Source organism: Pipra filicauda, unplaced genomic scaffold (genome assembly GCF_003945595.2).
Source record: "Pipra filicauda isolate LSUMZ 115617 unplaced genomic scaffold, ASM394559v2 scaffold132_size2486313_pilon, whole genome shotgun sequence".
NCBI lineage: Eukaryota > Metazoa > Chordata > Aves > Passeriformes > Pipridae > Pipra > Pipra filicauda.
Window position 1 is genome coordinate 1020482 of NW_024103796.1, and position 26026 is coordinate 1046507.

The window sequence follows — 26026 nt, forward strand, 5'->3', positions numbered from 1 at the left end:
TGCTGGCTTTGTTTAGTGCCAGCATCTTCTTTCTTCTCTTTCACATGCTCCTTCAACATTATGGGCCGAAGAGCACAGCCCTGGCTTACCAGGGAGCACTGCCCAAGAGAATAAACCTTTGAAAATGGGCATGTGGCCCAACTTCGCTTCCCTACTTTTGCTCTGGGCATCCTGGGATGGTACCTTCTGCCCTGGGCTTCCTAAGGATATACAAGAAGAAGAGTGACATCCAGGAGATCTCTTTATGTTAGGAGAATCTGCTCCAACAGGCAGCATTACCCAGTGATGCTATTTGGGGGTGGATGTTTGTAGGTGTTGTTAATTTACAAGAGATGGGTTTGGCTCTGAACCAAATGTTTCCAGCATATAGAAGTCTTTTCCATAATCTCGCTCATGTCCATCTTTGCTAAAAGATCTCAAGTGGAAAATTACTGAGCAGAAACTAAATGTTAAATGTGGAGTCCAGTGTACCAAATATTTGTGCAGATGAAAGGAAATTGCCTCTGTTACAGGGAGATAAAGAAGGTACAAACATAGAATTTAACTAAATGGTTGATCTTCTCCAGTTAGTCCAAAGGAAAGCTTTAATTTCCCTAGAAAGGACAAAAGAAAGAAAAAAGCACAGCCCAAGGGAAGGGAGGAAAGAAAGACATTAAAAAGCATAAGACAGTATTTCCCATTATGAAAGGGGCTTTTTGGAGACATAATGCTCAGAACTGCATTATTACACGATTTCTTGTGATTTATGACAAATCTTATACCTGACAGAAAATACTTGACATAATTCAGCTAATATTACAAAAGGTCTTTGGAGCAAGCTAGCACAAGTTTTAAACTTTCAACTTTAGCTAAATTAAAATTCTTACACGAAGAGCCCGTAAAGGCAGCGCGTGTCCCAGCAGCATCATGAATGTTACGGTTGTTATGTGGACATATGCAAACCAGTTGCTGGGGATTGTGCTTTAGTCTTCTGTTTTAGAATAATCTTGAAAACTAACTACAGAAAAGAAGCCCAAAATGTGTTTCATATCCATTCTTACTTTCAAAAATATAAGCAGTCATTGCTGCTTACAGAACACTAAAATCTGCTGTCAGACAGTTCAATGTCAATCCCACTGGACATTGCTTTTCTCAAAATACAGAGCTTCTCTCAAATTACAGAAATGCTGTGCATAGGAGGCCACAAACAAACCCACATAATTACTCACCAAGAAAGCATTGTCCCAAGATAGAAAATATAAATCACTACCCTGAAGACGGAGACTAGGGGGTAAGCCTTCACAACTGTGATCTACGAATCACTGTTGACTTTTCTCCAAGCTGTGTTTTGAACCTGAGCTCTTGGTTCTGTCTCTGTCTTTCCTTGCAGGTTGGGATAGTTTGATTGTTTTCATATTGTCTCTATTCCTGTTCATTAAATGTATACAAAAAAAAAAATGCATTGCACATCTCCTTGCCTTTCAAAGAATAGTGAAGTTTGCTCAGATTTAGTGATGTATTGCTGCAGCAATGAGGAACATGCTGTGTGTAAAATAAAGCAGCAGATCAAAATGAATGTTGCTTTCTGGTGGAACACTTTAGAATAGAGTTTGTCATGGAACGGCTTAAAAAAATGGTTTCAGACAAGTATAAAAATTCTTTTATTTAAGCCCTAATGGACAAAAACAAGCCACTTACATTTTTGCTTCTTTCTTTTCTCTGGGCTTTCTACATTAGAAAGGAGAATTAAAGACTATGGGGTAAGGGAGAAGCTTCAGTTTAGATCAGCAAGCATGAATGCAAAATTGCTTTATACATTGGAGGATGGGTAGAGAAAAAAATTACCCATTTAATTCACTTTAAACCATATCAAATCCCAGAACTTGTTCTGCATCCATCCAGTCTGGAAAGGGAATTCATGTCTTGAAATGTGTTTGGAAATCAGATTATTTTCTTATTAAAATAAGAAGCATTTCAAACACATCAATATGTTTTTATGGAATGAAAAATTCTTTTTCATTTGACCTTATTAGACACTAATAGCATTAAGGTCTGACATGGCAGACCTCTACTAGGTACATGTATTGAGCTGATGGCTTTATGTTTTTTCCCATTCTCCCTTTCATCTCCTTCTTCTCTCTTTTGTTCTTCAGTGACTTTCTGAATGGCAACTTGTTTTTCTTGGCTGCGTCTCAGGAATGTCAGTCGACATTGGATCAATGGATCTCATCTTCTTTGATTTCAAACCAATTTCAAACCCATTAAAAATCTGAACCATTTGTCCTGTGGTGTTCCCACTCCTTCCTGGTCTCCAGAAGCTGAGATGTTTTTAGGTAAGGGCTGTAAGATGCCAAAATACCTTCCAGTTTGTAGTCTGAGCTTTGTTCCTGACTTTTCCCTGCGTTCCAGGTCACAGTGCTGCAAGTGCTGTGGTTACACGAGGCTGTTACAGCCCATGTCCTGACCCCAGCATGAAAAAGGGAGCTGGGTGCACCCCATGTCCATGACAACGTTTTTAGAACGCCCCTCTCCAAAGCAATAGGTTTCTGGGGGACATTGTGGGTGGCTGGGGCTCAGACCTGTCATTTCAGCCTGTAACCTCCTGTAGGCATTTTGTGCCAGGTACATATAGGGGGGAGTAGGATGCCACTGGTCTACAGAAGCAGCAGAAGTTCATTCATTCTGCCCAGATCTGCAGTGGCCCTTACAAGACATGAGGAAAATTCGATTACCTCCTTGAATCCCCTTGCACTTGGGAAATCCTCCCCTTGCCGATGATGAGGTGAAGCCCTGGTGTCCAGTCTAGCCATCAGACTGTTTCCCTGCTGAACTTCTGACAGCTTGCATCCACAGCCCAGCCTAACTCTCACAGTCACTGCAGCTGTTAGAAATGTCTAAATTTATCCTTTATGAAATGTAAGTGGCTTTGTATCAGCTCGTATCTCTCCAGATGTTTGAGGATCTCATCTATCAGGAATGTATTTAGAATTTTGTCCCATGGCATAATCACAAAGCTATAAAAAAATATTCCCATCCTTACTAACTCCTGAATCATTCTGAAATTTCGTCTTAAGCATTGCTTATCTCCCTTCCTGTTTTCCCCGTTCTTTCTTCTTCCAAACCAAGGAGAACCCTATCTCAGTCATAATTCAATCATTCAGTGTCCCATCTCTGAGAATGGCCAAGACCTGGTGAAGAGCCAAGTAAGCCCAGAATGGAAATCTATGAAATTAAATTATTTTACCATAATTAGAGATATTCCCCAGAGTTTAGCATCTGCTCTGTGTCTTAAAAAAGTTTTTGATCCTGTCTATTGCTGTTCATTCATATGCAACTATGTATGTGTTTATTTGCTTCCCTTAAAAATCTTAGTTCTGCAGGGCAGCACATTCTGTTTTATGGTCTCTAAAGATACAGAAACTGGAAGTGGAAAAAGGAGTCTGATATGTCTCATTCTCACAGTGCTGTGATATCCTTGTATTATCCATTATTATGTATTTTAATGGAGCTGGAAATTCCCTGAACTTCTTTAATTTCTTCTTTCATTTCATCTTTCATTTAATTTTTCCTGGCATTCAGTTATGGTTTTCTTTTGTGTAGCACAGCTGCGCACTGCACTGCCTTGAACAACCATATATGACTCATACACCCTCAGTATACCATCAGTATTTCTCTGCAGAGAAATTGTTCAGCCAGATCAGACTTCATTCTCTGTTCGTGTAGCAGAGGTCTGTCCTCCCCCTTTGTTTCCTCCTGTTCTTGTATGAATCCCATCAACATGTCAACATCTTTCCAACAGTGGGGTTTCCAAGTTGTTGAACAGCCCTCTACATCCTGTCTAAGGAGTTTTGCTGTTACAGAAGTCGTCTTAGGGCAAAGGGAACATTAATTCATTGCCTGGATTACTGGAGGGCAGTGAGCCCAATCCCCTTGGCATCATAAAACTCAGGCAAAAGGACTAGGGTTGAAAGGCTTAGCGGTGCTTCAGTGAGTAGGAATGCAATTTCCACTGGGACTGGGGCCACAAACAGACAGAAGTGTTGTAAATCAGAGCATCCTGTCATCTGCTTTTTAGGCATCTTGCCATTTTCGTGTCCATATTTCCCTGAGTGAGCTGTCTGTGCTCACTGTAAGGGGGTGGAGGTAGCTAGGTGCCCAGGAATGGGACTACAGGGGTCAGGACACTGGAGATCCAGGACATAAGCAGGTAATTCATTATGCTAGATGGACCTATAGATAAAATCAGCATCTACCCTGTGTCTATACAAGGAGTTGTCTTTGGACTGTAATGTCCCTATCATGCATGTGGCTTATAGCTGCCTGAAGGACTGGTCATTCATGTGATCCCATGTGTGGCCCTGGGTGCTGGAGTGCTGCTGATGCTCATCTGGAGCAGAGACTCCGGTTTAGCAGTCTTTGAAGGAAATCTCATTCTCATGTGTCAGAACGACTCTGCAAATCCAACCAGTGAGCAATAAGTGGAAATTATCAGGGAATTTGTTTGCAAACTGCAGTACTACTCCTGCAATGCCAAGACTACTCCAGTGTTTGTCTGTCAGAGATGTTGTGGTCATCTGGTGGAAACATGCCACTGCATTGCTGGACTTTGTTGTTTTCAGATGCTAAGCACAACAGTTGCTTTGGCACCGCAGTTATTGTGCTTGCCCCGTGAAGGAGGGGTTTCAAGACTAACAATGGACACTTTCCAAGAGGTCTAGAGTAATTTTATAAAGATAGGAAGCACAAAGAGTGATTGTTTCATCTTTTTTCATTCTGTAGAATTGCTTGGGTTTTGGTCTCATGCTTTATAAAACAAAGAGATGTTATAATGACCCAGAAGAATAGAGTCTGCCTTGCTTGAGCATTTCCTTTATTATTTGTCTGATATTCTTTAGGGGTAATTTCTTACACACAATCTTATACTATTTTCATAAAAAAACATAGCAGAAGGGGAAAGAGTGAAGAGGGTGGCTATGAAAGACAGATCAGGGAAGGGAGGACAGATATCAGGTGTAGGTGTAGGACAGATGTCAGGGGTAGGATTGGCTTTGTGAACAGAAAGGAATTAAAGGTCATGATGGCAGGAAGTAAAGACTGCATTTAGGCTGCAACACAGAAAAGCAGAGCAATTTTAAGACTCAAGAAGAACTTAGAGTAAGGAAGAAAACAACAAGAAGAGATAAGAAAGGAACAGTAGAAATGAAAGCTCATTTAATTTTATTTTCCAGCCCAAATAGACAACTTTTTTTCCTCCTTAAAGTATATGATGTGTGTTTCAGCTGATCAGTTCAGGACAAGGAGAAAAAAGAACTCTGGTCAAAGCTTTCACTGACTGAGAGATGAAGTTTGGAGTAGCTGAAAAGCTTGAGGGTTAAGGACATAGATTTGGCTATAAGAAGAAATAATGATCTAGAAATGCCGGAATAAATCTTTTCATAATGTCCACAGCAACTTTTGGTACTCATTTGTGTAAATGGCAAAAGTTGAAACTCAAGCAGCAATAGTATCAACAGTGACTGCTGCTGTGTCATCTCAATTGAAATAGCAGTGCATCCAGGATGCATCCAGAAAAGGTTCAAGCTTTTTTGTTACCTGCAGACATTTACACTTGTATGTCCTACCACACTGCTCTGGGTTGTGGTGGGTGTTTTGGGGTGTGTTGCTTTTTATTGCTTCTGCTGACACTATATATCTTTGAATATACATTTACTTTGCACTTGGATATATATTGCTGTAGGGATAGGCTATTCCTCCTAATGTGGTGCCCAAAACAGCAGATGATAAAGCCATCCTCTCATGCACAATCTCTCTGCTGCAGCAGGCTGTAAAATTTACTAAAGAAACCTAAATGAGTAAGAAAAAACACTGAGAACAATTCAACCTACAATATCTGGTTGGTTAGGATGTTTTCCTGAGAAGGAGAAATTCTGCCCAGGACTCAAACCAATACTTTGCTGTTCGTGAGTGAGGACATCTTTCACTTCAGCTGCTTTAGGAACTTGGTGTTTTAGCATACCCTTATGAGCAAGAGTGTCAGGGCTGTTCATAGAGTGATCTTATTCATACAAACTGAGTAACATTTGGCTGGTATCTGTCCCTTTTTGTGTGCTTTTTCCTCTCCTTCCAAGCACAGTCACAGCATCAAGTCGTGGCACTTGAAGGAATTGCCAGTTGTCCAGCAAAAGTGACCTTCAGCCACCAGACACCAAAATTATTACCCTGCAGATTTCAGGCAGAGCTTAAAGCAATCACCTAAAGAAGGCTTGCCTGTTGAAATGTCTTTATAGGAGTCCACAGGTCTTTGGTGGAAGATGTAGATAACTAATGCACCTGGCTGCATGTAGATTTGGCAGTCCCTTCTGATCTCATGTAGGACCCAGTGACTACTCATTGGTGCCCAAAGCCCATCTGCAGAAGTGACTCGGGTATGTAAGGCCTCTCAGCCCTATAGAGGCTATACTTTCTGTTCTTCCTGCAAATTTACCAGATCAGCCTGGTCTATGCTGGTGAGAAGAGGTTGTGTAGAGTGAAGTTGGCTCAACTTCTCTTTCTTCTTTGAAAGCTCATCCTAAACCTCTTGGGTAAAGGTACACAGCCAGTGTGTCCTGGTGTAACAAACTGTCACTGTTCTGCTATGTACTGCAAAATGTCTTCAGATCTTCATGTTCCTGTTGGATGTTGTGGAATCAGAGGCACACTAGGGCCTGGAAATCTGAGCTGCTTTGAGGAGGATGAAGAACCCCCAGAGGACTCTCTCAGATGAGATCAGGCTTTTTTCTGGCTACACTGATATTTCACATCTTCACTGTTGCCTGCAGCATGGTTTAGAGGTACCAAAACTAGCTGTAAGCAAGAGCTTAACATAGGCTAATTTAGCTTAATTGCTCAATTTTCAACCAGAACAAAAGTCATGAGGCCCCTGGCATCTTTAACACATGCTAGAGTAAGGCAGCTGAAAATAGTGTTACTTAGGCCGGTTCCCCGTCTGTCTTCCCACTCCCATGTTCTACGTCCAGACACACAGAACAACCAGGGCTCTCATATTTAACTACTTATAAAAAATTATATTTAAAAAGTCCCTAGTGATCCAAGCTTGAAAACAGCCCAAGGGGTGTCTAGAGTAAATGTAGACTCACATGCACGAGCTACTTGAATTGGTAGCTCTGCTGTATTACGCTGCCGCAGCAGTATAGACACAGCACGTTCCACATTTATGGAGCTCTTTCTGTTTAAAGAGTGAAATGCTCTTCCATTTCCACTTCAAGGAGATAATTCATTTGACTACACGATATACTCCAGATAATTTGCTAGATGCATGTTAGACATACCAAAGGTGTATTCTTTTAAACATGCATTTTTCACCACCCAGCACACAGTGATACTCACACCTGGTAATCTTCAGCATGAAGTCTGACTGTAATCAAGCTACTTCAACTAGCTTGAGCTCTTTCTAGCGTTAGGTCTTTCCACTGCATCCTGATGTGATGAGTCTTAGTGTACACATTTTCCTGCACATCAGTCTCATAAAGTCAAGGAATCATAAATATAAAATGAATTTGTCCTCTGACTATCAGAAGAGAGGAGATTATTGTCAGAGACCAGAAATAGCCATGATGTCACCCTGGTGTACATCCAGCAGAAAGCAAAATAATGTCTAGAACAGCTGGAAACACTGCCAAGACCCCACAGCAAAAGCATCTCAACTCATCTGAGTTGAGATTTTGATGCTAAGGAAAGGAACATGGAGATAGGCAGATTTCTCTAACATGCTGGAGGACAAGATTTTAAAGACAGCCTTGTGGTTTGAGTGTCATGCCTTTACCTTGTATATTATTTGCACTCTTTAGTATATACAAACTATCTTAGATGTTTAATTTTCTGGTGGGCATATTTAAGACCCCTCAGAGGTAAAGATGATAGTAAGAATTAATGACACCGCTTTATCCCATGCATTACTTTTTATGATTTACCTGCACAGATGTTACAAGGTTTGTATAGGGAGAAAGAGAAGCATAGCCAAATTCAGCCCAGTTCTGTGCCCTAAGAACTCTAGCTCTTCAGATACATAGCATGACTTACCTGAGCCCAAAAAGAGGTGTGACCAGCACATCAGGATTTCCCTGAGTATATATATGCCTTCATGGTTATACTCCTCTGTGCCTGAGAGGTTCCAGTACATCTCCAGGATGCATTTTTCTCATTCCCAGTCTTCCCACTCAGCCTTGCCAATCCATAAATCTGTAAAAGCGGAAGTTGCACTTTTGACCCTGAGCTAGCAGAACAAAAGATGTTGTTGAGCCAGGAGGACAAATTACACCTTTTTTGTGTCTTCCACCAGCACAAAAGGCATAGCCTGAGCCCACTGTCAGATCCAGTGCCTAGTACTCCACCATATCCATGCTGCCACATTCTCTTTCTCTTTAGCAACACAGTGTGACACTTTCACTCAAAAGTGGACAAAAGGACCAAGATACACAACACTGAATTAAGACTCTGGGGGCAGGGGGAAGTAACGCATGGGTTTTTCTTGAGTCTCGTGGAAAGGAGCAGCAATCACAGAAAGCTCTCTGCCACCCCAGGGTCGTATTCAAAGAAGTAGGCTTTAGGCTGTCCTGTGTTGCATCCAGCACATGCCTGCTTCTCACTGATACTGGGAGATGTGAATGATGTGTGCTGGTTGGGTTGACACTGTGTAGGATAGCCTGCAGGCTTCCTCTGAACCAGATTAACCTGAAATTCCTGTTGTGACCTGCAAATATGGCCTAAGAAAAAACCAGAACAGGACACCCATAGGGTCCCACCTACCTAGCCATGCTCTGCATCTCCCAGGCAGTTGCCAAGTGTATTCCCAGAGCATCCCTCCATGAAACAGCTTTGGCAAATATGATAGCAGGGTGCAAAATCCACTGTGGTTATGGCTACTTAGAAGATAGACTTTCATGCCAGAGTAGATGCAATCATTAGAAGAAAGGACCTTTGTATGGCATGGCCAGTATCTTCCTCTGAGCCAGTGCTCTTGCTTCCTTGGATTATTCCTGACTCCTTGATGCAGATATTTTGTTTTCCAAAGAAAGGAGGGAAAATAGACCTTCTACAACACATCTCTTTGTCAGGAGAGCTTCCTCATCAGTACAGAACAGACATAATTTCTTTTATACTTTTGTGGAGTCTCTGCTACACAGAGGAGAAGGAGGATGGCAACCAGTCACGTTCTTGCCCTCTCTGACCATGCTGTCACACTCAGGCTATGGCTCTTTTCATCTTTGCTGCTGGTTCATGGGAACGAACTCCCCATCAGTTCTGTGTGGGGCTCTGCCTGCCTTTGGAGGCTGCGCCACATGTCCTGTGCAAGTAGGGTGGGAGCCCTTGCATTGCTTACCAAAGGGAATCAGGGTCAAGAGGGGACCAATGCTCACAGTACCTCTGAGACCCAGGGAGGAAGTTTCTATACCAACAGCTCATTCAATCAAAGTGCAATCATTTAATCAATGTTTTTCTACATGTTTTCTGACAGTCATTTTTCATTTTTCAATGGAGTCAATGAGATGACAAAATGATAATGTACTTTCTCTAAATGCTGCCTTTATTGCTATGTTTGATAAATTGTCATTATTTAAATTAACCTGGAATGCCTGAAGGGGAGGATTTACAAACTCCCCAAGTTTGCCATGAAACCACTGCCAAATGCTTCTTTGAGTACTTCTAAACTCAGTTTGTCAGATTTTCATTGTTCATCCTGTTGGTCAGGCAGACAGAGGCATGTTTTTCCAGTCTTGCTTTCTACTTAATACCATTTTCCCTCCGCGTGAGTAGTGATTGCAACTGAAGGCTATTAAACCTCATTTCAAACGTAATGCGGTTCTCAAACAGTCCCACTGGGGAAGCAGGTTCAGCAACAAGTTGCTGTCCTGGAGGAAGCCCAGGAACCATCCAGTGACTGACTACTCCTGGTTTGTGACATTAGATTTTAAGCCAGTTTCCTAGATTCCTTCTATGTTTTCATCTAAGAGTCCCTGCTGCTGCCTCTGCTTAATTACCTTTCTGTAAGGTGCACTACAATAGGCTTGTTCCTGCACTTTGACACCAAAGCTCCATTTATCAGGTCACCAGGGAAGAGCTGGATGCTGTGACAGTCCCCAGGACCCCTGGACTGCTCAGTAGCATAGAGGGGAGGAAGATCACAGAAGGGTGATACTCAGGGACTGGACCAAAAGGCAAAGAGCAGATGCCAAAGGTGGTGACATGGCCCCACCAACATCTGTACCCCACACACCCAAGGTCCTGCCAAACGGTCCTCCTGACAGATGTCCCAGCTGAGAGGTGGGAGCAAACACAATTGCACCTCCCTCCTTTCCCATTGAAGGCACAGCATGGTGATTTCTGTCTCCACACACCTATCAACATCCACTGGCAGAGGACAACTCCCTCTGTCACCCCGAATGCCAGCTTTGGGGGTTTGGTTCTGCAGTTACATCAGCAGTGAGGCAGAGCCATGCCAAGAGTCATCCCCCTATCAGGAATTAAGAAACGGGCTGTGATATGCCATGGCTGGACAGGTATTTCTTGGAAATGAAAGATGCGCTGACTGCTGCACTTGATGGATTTCCAGCACAAGGCAGCATCTGGACCAGCTCCCCTGTGTGGACTGGAGGGTAGTGGAGAGGCAAGAGCAGTTTTCCTAGCCTTTTCTCTCTGTCCCACCAGCCCACTCCTTCAGCCCCACATCCCACTGCTGTGGCTGCTGCTGGCTGCTGGGCTGTCCTCTGGCACCCTGCTCCCAGGTGACAGGGCAGAAACAACAGTCAGTGTGAGAGCTTGGGAGCACTGTGCCCAGTCTCATCCCACTGCCAGCCCCATTGCTGCAGGCCATGGCCAGCTGCCTCACCACTTCTAGGTGCCCCAGCTGCTCTCCATGGCTGCCAGGAGTGTTTCAGAGACTTTCTGCTGACTAGATGCTGAATTTGGCAGAGGTGGCATTCAGGAAGCAGCCAGCAGGTTAATCCTCCTAATAATTTGTAGCATGCAGGATGGAGCAGAGTACTGAGATAGAAAGTGTCAGTGCTGTGGGTTTCTATAGCATTGAAATTTCATCATTGTTTTGATATTTGCATATCAATTACCCAGGAAAGGAGGGAAGGAGGAAGGGCAGAGGTTATGTGGGAGCTAAGAAAACAGTGACAGCAATAATCCAGCAAGCACAGGTCTTACTGCAAAAAATTACACTGAGTGCCTACCAACACTTTTCTTTCTTTAGCAAGTCCTCCCCAGCTCTTTCTGTCTTTTGCTTTGCTTTTTTTCTCCTGAATCCCCTATAAATGGAGTACGGGCAGATTAGCTGGTTTTCCTTCATTCCTGCTTGTCCAAAATGGATGGTAAGAAGAGAGGGAAAAAGAGGGGGAGAAAAACCCTCAAAATGCCTGGAGCCATGGCTTGTGGATAAAGAAACAGCTGCACGTAAAAAACAATTGATGTGGGTTTTGAGCTACTATGGCTTAGAGAATGAAACACTAACTCACCCCTTAATTCCAGAAATATAGCAAAACCTTTAAGAAGTATTACTGAAAATTAGGCTCGGGGTTGGGTTTTTTTAGCAGTGGACGTAGAGAGTTTAATGCACTTGGATCCAGCCCTCTGCGCTGCTAGGCAATCCCCTGCGGCACTGGGCTTGGGACTGAAGTTTCTTCCTAAAACAAATCCCTGTCAGAAGGCATTTTGGCAATAGTAGTCAGAGAGGTGTTACAGCTATTGGACACCTGAAACAGTCTTAACCCTCTCTTCCCTCTCATGAATCCCAAGAGAGGACTGTAAGTAGAAGCGATACCTTATTTCATGGCCAGGTAATGAACCCTTGGTGGAGGACAGGTGTCCCTTCAACTGATGTGGGGAGACCCATTCAGACACTAAAATAACCAATGCTATAAACAGAGAGAGAAGGATTCAGACTTTTTACCAGACTACATAGTGAACAGATTTGTCTGTGATTAGTGAAGGGATTTAGCATTATTGCCCTGTGCAGAAGTCTACCCAAGCGACTGCGATGGTCTCAGTTTTGCCCTCACATAAATGTGAACTGCAGTGAGTAACTCCAGGGTTTCTTCTTCCTCTCTTTTTCAGGTTTCTGACTGACCTTTTGCATTTTTTCCTGTGGCGGGCAGACACAGAGTGCTTTCCATCCACATTACAGACTTCTGAAGAGCAGTGCTATCATTGCCATAATCCTTCTGTGATTTGACTTCCAGTTACATTAAATCCATGAAAGTGCTGCCATTCTTGTATGCACACTGGTCCAACACGTAAAATACTTGGTTGTCACTGTACTCAGGTACGGGGCAAAGTAAGGCCACTTTGGCTCCCCTGTTTTCTCCAGTTGTCTGTAGGGTGATGTCATGTATCATAACTCAGCTTTGACAGGAACTTGCAGGTCACTGAGCACTAGAACAGTGCCTACTGTCAGGCACTACAACACTGTCTCCTGTGCTGAAGATATTCAAGAACTGTCTGGATGCAATCTTGTGCAATGTGCTCTAGGATGACGCTGCTTGAGCAGGGAGGTTGGACCAGATGACCTACTGTGGTCTCTTCCAACCTTACCCTTTCTGTGACTCTGTGAAATATGGAGCTTTAATCTGTAATGGTTGCTCTAGAATTTCCTTTGGTTTACTTTCATACAGAAAACTTAGGAATCAAGCTGTTTCAAGGCCTGATGAGTCAGTGAAAAGTTTTCATTGTTTAATGGATGACAGTTGGAAGAGTTTCAGTGATTTGCAAAAAAGTGGAGAAGTACAAGACTTAACATGTTTTAATAGAAAGGATTAAAGATGTGGTACCAAAACAGACAAGAGGAAGATGACTTCAGACTCCATCCAAAATCCACTGATCAGATGTCAACTTCCATTGACTTCAGTGGGTTTTCAATCAAAACCATATTTTTTTATTGAAACAAACAACTTTCTATTCCTTTCTACAAAGCTCTTTTAACATGTTTAAATGTGTATATGGTATATCAACCTCTGTTCATGGCTAGAGGAGTGGATCATCTTCTGAAAACTGCAGCAGCCACCAGATCTGGATCAAATATTTTCTGAAGACAAAAAGACTGCTAATCCAGTAGATCCTTCATAGAAACAGTAGCATCACTACTTCCCACACAGTAGATCAAAGAACGAGTACTACTGCTGAGCAGTGTGAGAGATACATCCAGTTCTGCCCAGAGGACACCTGAAAGGGCCCTCAATGGAAAATAAATAACAAACTAAAAATAAGCATCTCTAAAGCCAAAGCATGTAGGTAATTGTTTAGTGGAATTGCTGCCCTCCAGTTATGCAGCTCGGCAGAGACTGCTCAGATCCAGCCCTCATCTTCCCACTGAAGTGTGATGCTCCACTGGGATATCACCTCTGTTCCTTGCACAGAACTGAGTGGGCCATGCCCAATTTGTGGAGAAGAGGTGAATGCACTGGCAGGTGCACATGTGACGCCACCTAAAATAGTCAGGCATGTCTGAGGGACTGCGTTGGCCCCAAGGGCCCCCTGTTAAACTGTAACAGGAGTTCTGCATACCTACACGGATGGCAATAGAAAAAATGGTGATCTTTGAACAAGCCTCTAGTTAAAAAGTAAGTTTGATCTTTTGAATTTTTGAGATTTTTTTATGACAGAAGTCTAAACCAGATGGCTCTGACTGGGTGCTAGGTGAGGTATTCCCCTTGTGATCTGCTTCTAAAATTAGCTTCATGCATTGACTTGAAAATGTTACTCCCAGCTCATCCTTACCCTTGGCAGAAGGCTTGCAGGAAGAGATTCAGAGAGGATCCTCTCTCTTCACACGATTCAGGGGCCAGGATTTCACTCTGACAGATAAGGCTGAAAGGCTTCTGCTGCATCTCCCCAAAAACAGCATCACACCCTCTGCCAACACAGGTCTTTCCTTCAGGTTACCTACTCAGCATCTCTGAGGAGGCAGAGGCCATCCTCCCAGGCCTTCCATCCCTACTAATTTCCTTGAAACTTACTGTGACATGTATCTTCAGGGAACATCATCACTCTTTAAAGACTTCTTAAGTGTAATTGAGAAATGCAGACACTAGACAGGCGATCTCTACATTTCTGGGCCTTTCCATCTACCTGGCTACCTACAACCATATTGCAGGAATCATAGAATCATAGAATACTTGGGTTGGAAGGGATGAATATCATCTAGTTTCAACCCCCCTGCTGTGGGCAGGGACACCTTCCACAAGCCCAGATTGTTCAAAGCCCCATCCAACCTGGCCTTGAACACTTCCAGGGATGGGGCTTCTACAACTTCTCTGGGCCACTCTGTTCCAGTGCCTCACCACCCTCACAGTGAAGGGTGATAATGAACTATTGAATGACAGCTGTAAACATCTCTTGCTCTTCTTTAACCAGTAGTACAGTATGAACCCAAAAGCTTATGATCCTGAGGAAAGTTTGGGGAGAGGAGAACACTCGCCTCCTCGTAACTATGTGATTTTTCTACTCTCACCTCAAGAGGCAACACTGACAGACAAAGAAAATAAAACTGTGCTGAAACACCTCTGCGCACTTCCTACCCTCTGCTGAACTCCCACCAGCCCTGCAAAGCAGCAGACAGCAACACCTGCCCTGGAAAGATGCCCTCAGTTTGTGGCCACGCACAGGTCCACAGGGGGTATTCACCAAGCCACCGGCTTGGGTGCATTCACAGCTGCATGTTTGAGCAGGTCCCATGGGGCCACCAAGAGCCAGGAAGGAGGTGCAACTCAGTTATCTGGCTTGTGAGGACTGAGGCATGCAAGGCAGGCAGCCCCTCAAAGGAGTGGGCTTATGCTACCAAGCTTTCAAATGTTTGGATATCAAGTTGACTTTTGGATGTCCTGCATGAGGTTATCTGGAAATTGTCTCTCCAGTTTTCTATGGAATTAATCTGTTTCAGCAATATCAGGCCTCCTACCTCTGACAATGCTATATGTCCTTACCACATACTCTTTCTCCTATCCCTGCAATTGCATACCCACCGTGTAGCCTTTCTCCTCTCATTTCTCCTCACTGGCCACTGCTCTTCCATTTTCCAACTCAAGCCCAAGCCTGGTTACACTCTTCCTCTCCAGCTAATGATACCATTGTTCATCTGCCTCAATATTTTGTTCTGCAGTTTTTCAGTCCAGATCATCTCCTTTCCTCCCGCCTCAGGAATTTCTCCTGAGCCATCCTCTGCCCCCATCATCCCTTTCGTCTCCTTTCAAGAAAATTACTTCTCCTGCTCATGGACCTCAACCTGCCCTATGCTCCTGATGCCAAATGGGTTGACACACTAGTGTGAGCTCTTGCTCAGGTCCACCCAGACTTATTATCCTACAGCAGACTTACCACTTGGCACTGTTGACATAGGAGGAACTACAAGTTATGAATTAAAATGGAGATTAATTCCCCACCTGTGGCTTGCCCTTTTCCTTTCCCAGCCCTGCATAATGTGACTGCTGCAACCTGTCTGTGACAACACAAACCCCTGTATGATTCAGTGGCAACACATCACTGTTTTGAAAGATGCAAGACAGAAACCCTTCAGAACACCCTTTTCCTCCATGGCCACCACTGTCAGGAGGCTCGGAAATGTGGGAGCAGCCTTCCCTGTAACAGGCAGGTTGCAGGACAAGCCCCTGAGTAGCTCACAAGCAGCCATGGGGGCCATGGGGGCTCAACAGGTGCCTGGAGGCTAGAAGTCCCTGTCTAGACGCTCTCACCTGGAGGGCAGAGAAAATGACAGCAGCAACATGAGCAAAATGCTTCTCTGTGGTATGTAACTCAGCACTGAAAAATTAGAAAGATGACAACGATCAGCCTACCTGTACCTTTTAAGGTAAAAACATAGAGATAACACCGCTGTGTGAGTCAGATGTTTGACTGCTATCAGTAGATTATGGACTAATTACCTTTCAGGGAGCATTTTGGTGATGATATAACCGCAGCAGCACTTTTGAAATGCATTAGAGAAGGCAGCATGGTAGTCTTAAGACACTGTCATGCTGCTCTTTAAAACAGAATTGTTCTTAAGTTGTGCAAGTTCAAAGTGCAGAGAAAGACATAAGCAACATTTTGCAGCGCTTGCAACACGCCTCCCAGGTTAGATTCAGGTAAGTAAAAAATGTGACTACTCAGAAGAGCTCCACCCTAATGGCCCTCTGCTGAGACCTAAAAATGGTATGGTGGCAAAAAGAAGATGTAGCTGCATCCTTTCCTATTTTCAGTGCTTAAAACTGCTGTGTGGTATGATGACCAGTGCTATTGAACCCATTGGACCACATGGGGCTTTTTGGCCCTAAAATGTGTGAACTAAGCCACAGATTTCCAGTTCCCAGGAAAGAAGGGAAAACCTCTTATGCTGACATGGCTCCATCGGTGAGTTACCAGAAAAGAACCAATAAAACAAGAAATGTCTTCAAAGTTGTGAGCGATCCGGGGTTAGCTGCCGTCACTTAAGTCGCTCCTTTAAAGCCGAGCCGGGACGGAGGAAGGCTGCGTTTCACAGTTTCACTTCAGCCTCTCCGCCCCGACAGCACGCCCGGGCTCGGGAGCCAGCGCCTGCGGGCGTCGGCGCAGGACAGCCCCCTCCCCGGGGCGCGGATCTCTGTCTCTCCGGGGACCAGCCCGCCCGCCTCAAGCCGCCGCGACAGAGTCTCCGGGGCTGCGGGAACGGGGTGTGCGTGGGGTGTGTGCGGGGGGTGCCCTCCGCTGCAGTACCGCGCCTGGCCGCGCACCGGCAACAGGCCCCGCGGCGGGGCGGCCCCGGCGGGCGGGGCGGGAGGGCAGAGCGGCGCGGGGCGGGGCGCGGCGCGGGCGCTGCGCGGCGGGCGCGGGCGGCGCGGGGCGGTGCGGTGCGCGGCGGGCGGCGGGGCCGCGCGGGGCGCTGATGCCGCGCGGGGCCGGTCGCGCCGCGGGGCGGCGGGGCGCGCAGGGCGGGCGGCCGCGGGGCGCTCGGCCATGGGGCGCGGGATGTGGCTGCCGCTGCCGTCGCTGCTGCTGCTGCTGCTGCTGCGGGGCGCCGCCGCCGCTGCAGGTGGGTCGCGACCGGCCGCGCTCGGCGTTCTCCGTCCTCCGCGGGCGTGCGAGGCAGATACGGGCCGTGCGTGCGTATGTGTGTGCGCGCTGTGCGCGCCCGTGTGCGCGAGTGGACACGGGCGTGCGCACGGCTGTGTTCGCCCGTGTCCGTGCACACGCACACACGCGTGCACATACGCAGGTGTGCGCGCACAGGCTGTGCGCGCCCGCGTCCGCACATGCGGTGCGTCTCGGTGCGCCGCGTGCGCGGGTGCGTGTGGAAGGGCAGGGGCCGAGATGCGCATCCCACCCGCATCCCGCGCCGCAGACAAAGAGCGGTCCGGCCGCGGCGCATCGCGCTGTGCGGGGCCGCCCCTGCTCGAGGAGCCTCCGCGGGGCGGCGAGGCCGGGTGGGCTCGGGACGAGGCCTGAGTTCAGGGGATGCCCCGGGAGGGGGGCCCGTCTGCGGAGCGATGCGGGTGGCAGTGGCGAGGCACTGCGGGTTCCGCAGGCGCTTTGGGCGGCGGTGCCCCGAGCCGTCGGGGTGCGGAGGGCGGCGGGCAGGGCGCGGAGGGTTTTCAAAGCCTCTTCCCGTAGCGTAAACACTTCGCGTTCAGAGCTGCCCGCAGCGGGGTCCCGCCGCCCCGCAGCAGACACTCGGGCATAAACAGTTTGCATAACGCTTCCTCGGCCGGTTACAAGCTGAGTGCCAGTTTCCTTCTTTAAAAAGAAGAAAAAACCCAGATGGGAAACAAACATTTAATCAGGCACAAGATATAAACGAAACATCACAAGCCATGTGTTGCTAAAATGCTTAAGCAGGAAGCATATGATTTTCCATGGATGTTTTACAGGTGAGTCATGGTATTCACTGCATGCTCTTACTCATTAGTGAAGATCCCGGTCCAATGGCATGTACAGTACATAGAATTGGATGATTTAGGTGAGCAGATGCATTAAGTGCAAGTAGGGAAAAACACCTTTCCCAGCACTGTGGCAGAGTAGGGTTCCAGCATGGAACTCTCAATGCTCTGGATTTATCCTTTTACTGAGTTCCTGTGGCAGCCAGCGTTACACTAGAAAGCTGTCACTTTTCATAACATGCGGTGCTCTGCATCGGTCATGCAATTCTTTTCTAATTCAAGTGAAAACAAACACGCTTTCAAAGGGGGTTTCCTCTCCTCCCTTTCATCCCCTGGGACCCACGTCTATGTGCCAGCAGCATTTCTCAAATCCTGCTGAAACCAAGGTCCCTTGCCCCAGATTTGACCCTGGGCGAGGAAGAGACCTTCTATGCCTGGCCTAAGGACAACTGCAGTCAGTGACCATGCATGACCAGGACTGTAGCACAGCCAGAGCTTGAAGCAGTTAAATACTCTCAGCTCCCAGGATCTCACATGGGATTTGGTAGCCAACTCCTCCTGGCCGGGCTCAGGCAGAGCCTTGTCCCTGCCCTGGGGACAGCTACGCCAGCCCTGCCAGGAACAGCAGTCGCGGAAACGTCCCATTGACCAGGTCCTCCTCCACTGCATCCCCAGGGGCAGCAGTCAGTGTGCAGAAAACAATAATCTCTACCTGTCCCACGGTACTGACTGAGAGCCCTGCTCTTTTTCTGCCGCTTCCCAAATCTCTTTGCAATCCCACAACTGAGGGAACCACAGTAAATGTTCATCTATTTGTTTAGCGGCTAAATGCACTGTGTTACACGTAGCCAAAGAATCCAGGAAAGCAGCCAAAGATATAAATTAGGCCAACTACTGGCTAGCCTAACTGATAATATGATAATAGCACTTACTTACCTATCCCTCAGGAATGCTACGTAGGTTAGTTAATGTTTATACAACACTTTGAAAAGGATGTTCGGGAGATGTAAGTGATGTTACATTAAACTTGCAGTTCTGTTTGTTTACTTTTCTAGAGGAAATATGTTCTGCACAGTTACGATAGGTCATCTCAGACACAGCTTTACCAGCACACCATAGGAAGCTAACTTGACTGAGCATTTCTTGTTCACTAAAAATTTCCCAAGACTGCTTACCCACTGAAATACAGAGACTGGATTCAGAAGTGTTTTCTACTGGGTTCATAGTGAGCATTCCACGTATGTTCTGAAGAATCGCTACTGAAAACCTGTATAGACCTTTGGTGGTAGATATGTTTTTTATCCAGGGTGTTTCTTGAGGAGCAGTAGAAGTGGAGAACGCTGTCAGTCTTGGAAGGCTTAGCAATGCTAGTGTGTAATATAGCTTAATTGCAACTATGACACTGTAGACAAAAGCTGAATTAACCCCAGATAAAGGACTTATTGGATGCTAAACTGAAGTGACCTTTGGACATAACAAAAATGCCAAGAAGACATTAATTGGTGCACAAAGCTGACTATGTATGACTGGCCTGGTGATAAAGAAGACATTATGCACCTCAGATGCTTTGGCCTGCACACATCAGAGTCATCAGAGATTTTTTTTTTGTGTCAAACAGTTATAGTTCATCAAATACAGCCTCGACCTACTTGTATCTATTAATAAAGAAGTGGAGAGCCCCTAATCAAACATTCCTGCACCAGGAGGGTTATATTGCCAATGGTTTCACATTAAACCCCATGGTGATTTTATTTTTCTTTGACACTTTAACTGTGGATTTTTAAATCAACAAGGCTTCCAGAAAAACTTGAACAAAAACCGCAGAGCCTCAGCTGCAAGGCAGATTGCCAGCATAATTTCAACCAGAGATTCTTTTTTCCCCCCCTTTACACACATCAGTGACAACCTTTCCAAAATTAGGCAGTGCTTCAATTAAACACTGACGTCGGCGGCAGTTTGGTTCTGTGGGGAGATTTGGGGTAGGGATGGAGTGGTGGGAAAGAGCGTGAAGGCTTGAGGTCATTACTGGCAGGAGATAGTCCTATCTAATCTTGCACCCCCAACACCTGATCTGCTGCATGGTGAGCTGGGTCACATCAGTGCCATCCCCCGTGGCCATCATGGCCATCTCCTGGCCTTGTGGTGGCATGCGGCCTTGGCAGCAGTCTGTCTTTCTTGTGCTTTTCTGCACTTCCCCAGGATCACCTGGATCCCCTTGGAGGCCTTGGGGCATGAGTGGCATGGCCGCAATCATTGTCCCCAAAGCCTCAACCCTGCTCTGGTCCCTTAGGGCAGGAGGGCAAGGTGGAGGCATCTCTCCTGCCTGCTGCCTGCTCTGCATCTCATGGTAGGGATTTTCCCAAGTTCAGGGAAAACTTGAGGGGGTTTGGTTTTTTTTTGCTTTCGTAGACACACTGAGCTCCACGGAGGGGAAAGCTGAGCAGCAGTGCCACACTCTCCCACAGTCCCACCAGGGCTCAGCAGGTACCAGCATCACATGGTGTTGGCAGGAGCAGTGTCCCTGAAAAGCGTACTGCAGGCATGTCTGCTCTGAAAGGGTGGGGTGCTTCCACCTCAAGAGCCAGCTTCAGCCCCTCACTCTCTTGCAGGTCTGGGCGGTGTGGCAGGAGCGAGCAGCCCCTGTGAAAAGGCCTGCAACCCCCGCATGGGCAACCTGGCGCACGGGCGGGTGCTGCGCACGGAGACGTCCTGCGGGCATGATGCCGCCGAGCCCTTCTGCACCTACACCGAGGACACCGAGCGCCGCTGCAAGCGCCCCACCTGCGGCCGGTGCAGCCGAGCCCACGCGGGGCTGGCACACCCCCCCGCCGCCATGGCTGACTCCCCCTTCCGCCTGCCCCGCACCTGGTGGCAGGCAGCCCAGGATGCCCCCAGCGAGACCATCCAGCTGGACCTGGAAGCCACCTTCTACTTCACTCACTTGATTATGGTCTTCAAGTCGCCCAGGCCGGCTGCCATGGTGCTGGAGCGCTCCCAGGACTTTGGTGAGACGTGGAAGCCTTACAAATACTTTGCTGCTAACTGCTCAGCCACCTTCGGGCTGGAGGATGATGTGAGGCAGAGAGGAGCCATTTGCACTTCCAGATATTCAAGTCCCTTCCCCTGCACTGGAGGAGAGGTAAGTCTGCCTGTGTTGGTACAAGAAAGCCCCTGCTCCAGCCTCCTTTCTATCTGCAATCTCTACACTGGTGTTTATGCTCCATATTTTGTTACACCAGCATCCCTTGTCATCGCACGTATTTCACAAGGTGAATTATCGCAATTCTTTCCTAGGTGATATAGGCACCGCCCTGTCTCTTGCTTTACTGAGCTCATAATCCCCGTCTTTTCCAAAAATTCCTCTCCTTTCACCTGGTTAACTCCCACACGCAACTGCAACCTAGGCATATGCTGCTGATTCCTTGGGAGCACCAAAGGGAACATCATTCTAGATGGCCTTCTCCAGATCTTGCAGTTGTGTGGTTTTGGGGTGATGCAAACCAGTCTGACTTTGACCAAAATGCAACTACATTAAAATTAAAAGTCACCAGATTGATTTCTAATAGTGACTGCCTTCACTGAGAAGTAGGCTTGTAACCAGTGACAATAGCTACTGACCACACTGAAGTATGGTTCCCATAAACCAGGTTAGCCAAATAATTAAGGAACTTATATCTTGTCTTTTTTTTTCCCTGTGTGCACTTACATGAAAAGAACTTGAAAAAAGGAAAAACATCACATTTGCTTAGAAAAAAATAATGTAAAAGATGATTTTCAGTATCAAAAACAGCAGATAGTAACATACATTTTGAAGTGCTACCAATAATACTCTTCCCTTTAGTGCTTAAGCCTGTCCCGCTGTGCTGGAGAGCCTCCCCTGGGAACCACGGCCATGGAGCTGCCCTCCTGAGTTCCCACTTGTGTGGACGCATCCCCGGTGACCAGCTCTAGATTTTAAAGGCTGCTCCCTCTAGTGGCCTGATTTAATGAACTTGCTTGCAAGTTTAATCAAACTTAAAATTCCCCTCTGGCCTACCAAAAGAAAGGAGAAAGTCTGTTTGGTGAGTCAGGGAGTCGCTTATATAATTGCAGTTTCTGCTGAGAACTGGTTTTGAGGTGGAAACCTGGTACTTGAAGACCATTTTGAGAAAAATCATGTATTCAGACCCCTTTGCAATCATTTGGGGTCACCTCTAGCCATGCTCTGGCTAGGAGTTGACTCTGCAGAAATACTGAAAGCTGTTTTTTTACCAAAATGCATCTCTTAGCTGTGTCTCGGGAGGCAGAGAGTGTCTTGCCCAGGAGAAGCTGCTCCATGCTCTCCTCAGCTCCGAAACAAGGATCTCTAGACCTGTCAGACAGACCCAGGATGATTATTTCTTTAGGCTTTATATCAGATGGCTGGTGAGAGCAAGTGCTATCTTTCTTTCTTCTGCTGCCACCCTTTGTTCATGCTCCCAAAAAAGCTGCCTAAACTTCTTTCAGAGTGGATATATATAGAGGCTTATGAGAAAAGCGAAGAAAGACCTTTCGCCATGGCCTGTTCTGACAGGACAAGAGGCAACGGTTTCAAACTGAAATTTATTTAGATTGGACGTAAGACATTTTTTGGTTATGAGGGTCATGAGGCACTGGTACAGGTTGCCCAGAGAAGCTGTGGATGCCCCATAACTAGAAGCATCCAAGGTCAGTTTGGATGGGGCTTTGAGCAACCCAATCTACTGAAATATGTCCCTGACCATGGCAATGGTGTTGGACTAGATGATCTGTAAAGGTCTCTTCCCATCCAAACCATTCTGTGGTTCTAAATCAGGGCTAGCTACAAAGTGAGACCTGCAAAAGAAAGTATGTACGTACCCCACTGGGAATTTTTCTGGCCCTCAGCACTTGTGCCAGCCTCTGTGTCACACCACCCTGAATCATAAAGCTATGCCAGCCTGTGAGGCAGGGAAGAGACTGTAATCCATAGCTCTTAGGCCAGCCAGTGGGACATGTCTTGGGTGTATAACTTACACACTTCTTTTTCATCGTTTGAAGGGATTGTGACTCAGGGATGAGAAACCCAGGGCATCATACAAGGCAGTATTTGCGTCATTTGTGTTAGGTCCCACGTAGCTAGCACCTGCAGTTTTCGTTGTGGTCACACCAGGATGGGGGCTGTACCCGGAGAGAACCTGTGCAAATCCCAGCCTCAGGCCAGCTCCTCTGTGGGTTGGCGCAATGTGTGGGGACAGTAGAATCAGGGTCTTGTGTGTAGAAAGCAATGCCCATCTCAAGAAGAAAAGTTTGGTAGTGTTTGATCCATCTGCAGTAGCATGCTGCAAAAACAGGCTATGTGCCAAGTTTGCTCCTGTGGAATCTCTTCTTTTGGCATCGCTTTAATCTGTGTTATTGCAAAGAAGCTATAAAAGTCAAGAGCGTTTAATTGGTCCAGTTTTTAAACAAATGTTGCATCCAAGGGGCTGGAGCTTAGAAGATTTTGCTTGTATGGCACACTTCAGTTCTCTGCACTTAAACACCGCTTTTTACCTGCAAAGTAATAGCAGCAGCTCTCTGGTGACCAGATGGCAAGCCTGCATGCTTAGCAAATATCACATTTAATTTATTACAGTGTGCTACATTCCAGCAATTACTTGTAGCTGCCAATAGCAACATGTATCTCACCTAAAGAAACATCCTAGTTTTGTGTTCCCTTTGGAGTTATGTTGTGCTTTACTCCCACTTCTGGTAGTACCTAATTTCAGACATATGGAAACGGTAATTTTCACTTGAAACAGTGGTTTCAAATATGCAATCATCTCAAATGTTCAGGTCTGAAGAGTACTATTCATTGCAACTCATTTACCACAGTTTTCTTTAAAGGACAGATACAAATTCTGTGAGTGCTACTGGATTTCTTTAACTTTTTAGATTTTCTTTAACTGCGATGTAACAATTGTAACCCGTGATCCAAACTGCGTCACCACTTTCTCACACTTCAAACATTTCAATGCCACATGTGCATTTCTGGGCACAGTGTAAGGGCTTGCAGGATTTTGGAGGAGGCTGGGATCTCTGCATGCAGCTGACGGCTTGCTCAGCCCCTTGGATGAGCAGTTTGCCTCAAGTGAGGCCTCAGGCGGTGGTGACTCACCCCAAATGGCACAGACTTGCGGCTTGTTGGGCTGGTGGTTTCTGGTTCTAGCCCTCTGCAAAGTGCAGGTGGTGCTGATCTGCCTGTGTTTCTGCCTATCATTACAGTGCCTGCAAGCCCCCATTCAAGGCAACAGTGTGCAGAATCCCATACTACTCAGGGGCTTATGACCTCTTTTCGGTATATCACCTGTCTTAATTTGGGTCAAAGCTGTATCTGCCTAAGTTTTTATTGCAAAGAAAGATCAGATGTTTTGCATTCTGCCTTCATCATCATGAGTCATTCCTTAGATGCCTACTTCAACTTGTATGACAAAAATCCTCCCTCATCGGAGTTTGCCATGATGTTGATCTTGAGAGGATTTACGATAGTGCAGAAAGCAAGCTGCCAAGCTTCCAGGTTCATTTCAAAGATCAAGACCTCGGAAATGCTGAAATGGCTCTGGGAGAGGCCTTTCATCCTTCTTCTGTAGTAGTGCAGGTCTGGGCTTCCCTTTGCAGTGGTGGGACTGGAGTGGTGGAGAGCACTGGGAAAGCGATGTGTTTGGAAAGTGGCACCACAGCGGTGGGAACCAGAAGTAATTATGTCACATGCCACATGTGGCACTTGGAAGGTCTACTGGCTTGGCAGGTTTCTGCTCTTCTTTGCTGTCTGTCCCTAATGCTGCAAAACCACCAGACATGGTTCATCTGATCTGGATCCATCTGAGTACTCTACCCTGAAGCAGGCAAAAGATTAGGAGGGAAAGGACAGATCTGGACAGAACTGCAGAGGAAAGAGGTTGAAGGCTGCATGGCACGTACTGATGTCGAGAACACTGCACTAGTGCCCTGGGTTTGGTCTAGATGGCTTTCTCGGTGGAAATAAGCGTGAGTTCACAGGTCAGATGTGCTCAGAGAGTCTGCTGAGCTGATCCCCGTGCTTGAGCAGCCTGACTGTAGTCTGGCCTCATGCAAAGAAGAACCACTGTTTCAACAACCAGCAAAGCAGTGATTTCTCTGCAAGTATAGAGGAGCCAAACAAACCTACTGAGCCCCTCCTTAGCAGGGAACAGGAAAGGAGGGAGATGGTGGGTGCCCACCTCCTGCCCTGGCATACCCAGACATTTACTGCATCCTGTTCAGCAGTCCACCTGTGGCTGGCACTGCTTTCAGGAGCTCTCACTGTTCAACATCTAGGGCCAGGCTGTCCCTCACTATGAGGCCCCTCTAGTGTGGGTGAAGGAGAAGCAGGAGGAAGCCTTGCTACAATCAACTTGGGTTTCCAGCAAGCTTCAAGCATCTGCCTATTGGAGGGGTTGGATTTGCAACATTGTGAAAGGGACAAGAAACTGCTTCCCTGTCAAGGAATAATTTCAGACCAGCTGCATATAAAGGGGTCATTACAGACTTTCCCTATGCTTAATTTAGTGAATTAATTGTTTCACAGCAGCAGCTTGTTTAGCATAGGCAGAAACCACTAAATGCTGGCCTTATATCATCAGTGTTTTAAGAGAAAGGCTGAGGTCAAGTTTTAGCCTGAATCACACAAACATGCTACTAATCCTGAACATTTTCATTGTTTTTTAGGGTGTAACCCTTCAGCCACATCATTGCAAGGGCAATCAGAAGGGGATTCACCAGCCAAACTAATCTGATCCAAGTAAACATGACGTAGAAATAAACTCTTTCAGCTTCATGCTCAGACAGGAATACTAATTTTACTAGTATGCATAAAAGGCTGTCTTCCCTCCCATAGTTCAGATCATATTAATACTTCCTTTTTGACACTCTAATTTTAAAATTATCCTCGGCTAGAGATCACTGTTGAGGGCTCATCGACAAGGGGCCTTAACAGATGTTAATTCTTTTACTGTGAGTGAGAGTGACTGTCCACTCTGCAATGCAATTATCTCATTCACTTTATATTCCCATCTGTGGTCAATTCAGATTAGCTCGCCTGAGTGTCCCCATTTAGACAAGCTCCAGAATAAAAGGGCTTACTGAAGCAGAGTCTCCTTGACAAGATTTTAGTA

The 26026-nt window shown here is 46.3% G+C and overlaps 1 protein-coding gene across 3 annotated transcripts in view; it reads left to right on the forward strand.

Annotated features, from left to right (window-relative positions):
* Positions 1-16950: 16950 nt before the first annotated feature.
* Positions 16951-26026, forward strand: part of NTN4 (netrin 4) — a 46142-nt gene continuing 37066 nt past the window's right edge. For 2 of the 3 annotated variants that reach the window (XM_027732271.2, XM_039378222.1), the window contains exons 1-2: positions 16951-17035; positions 20489-21018. In XM_027732271.2, the coding sequence (XP_027588072.2) occupies positions 16960-17035; positions 20489-21018 (606 nt within the window). In that variant the 5' untranslated portion in view covers positions 16951-16959. Of the gene's footprint in view, positions 17036-17744; positions 17871-20488; positions 21019-26026 lie in introns of those variants that run through there. The other variant, XM_027732273.2, reaches the window with a different exon arrangement.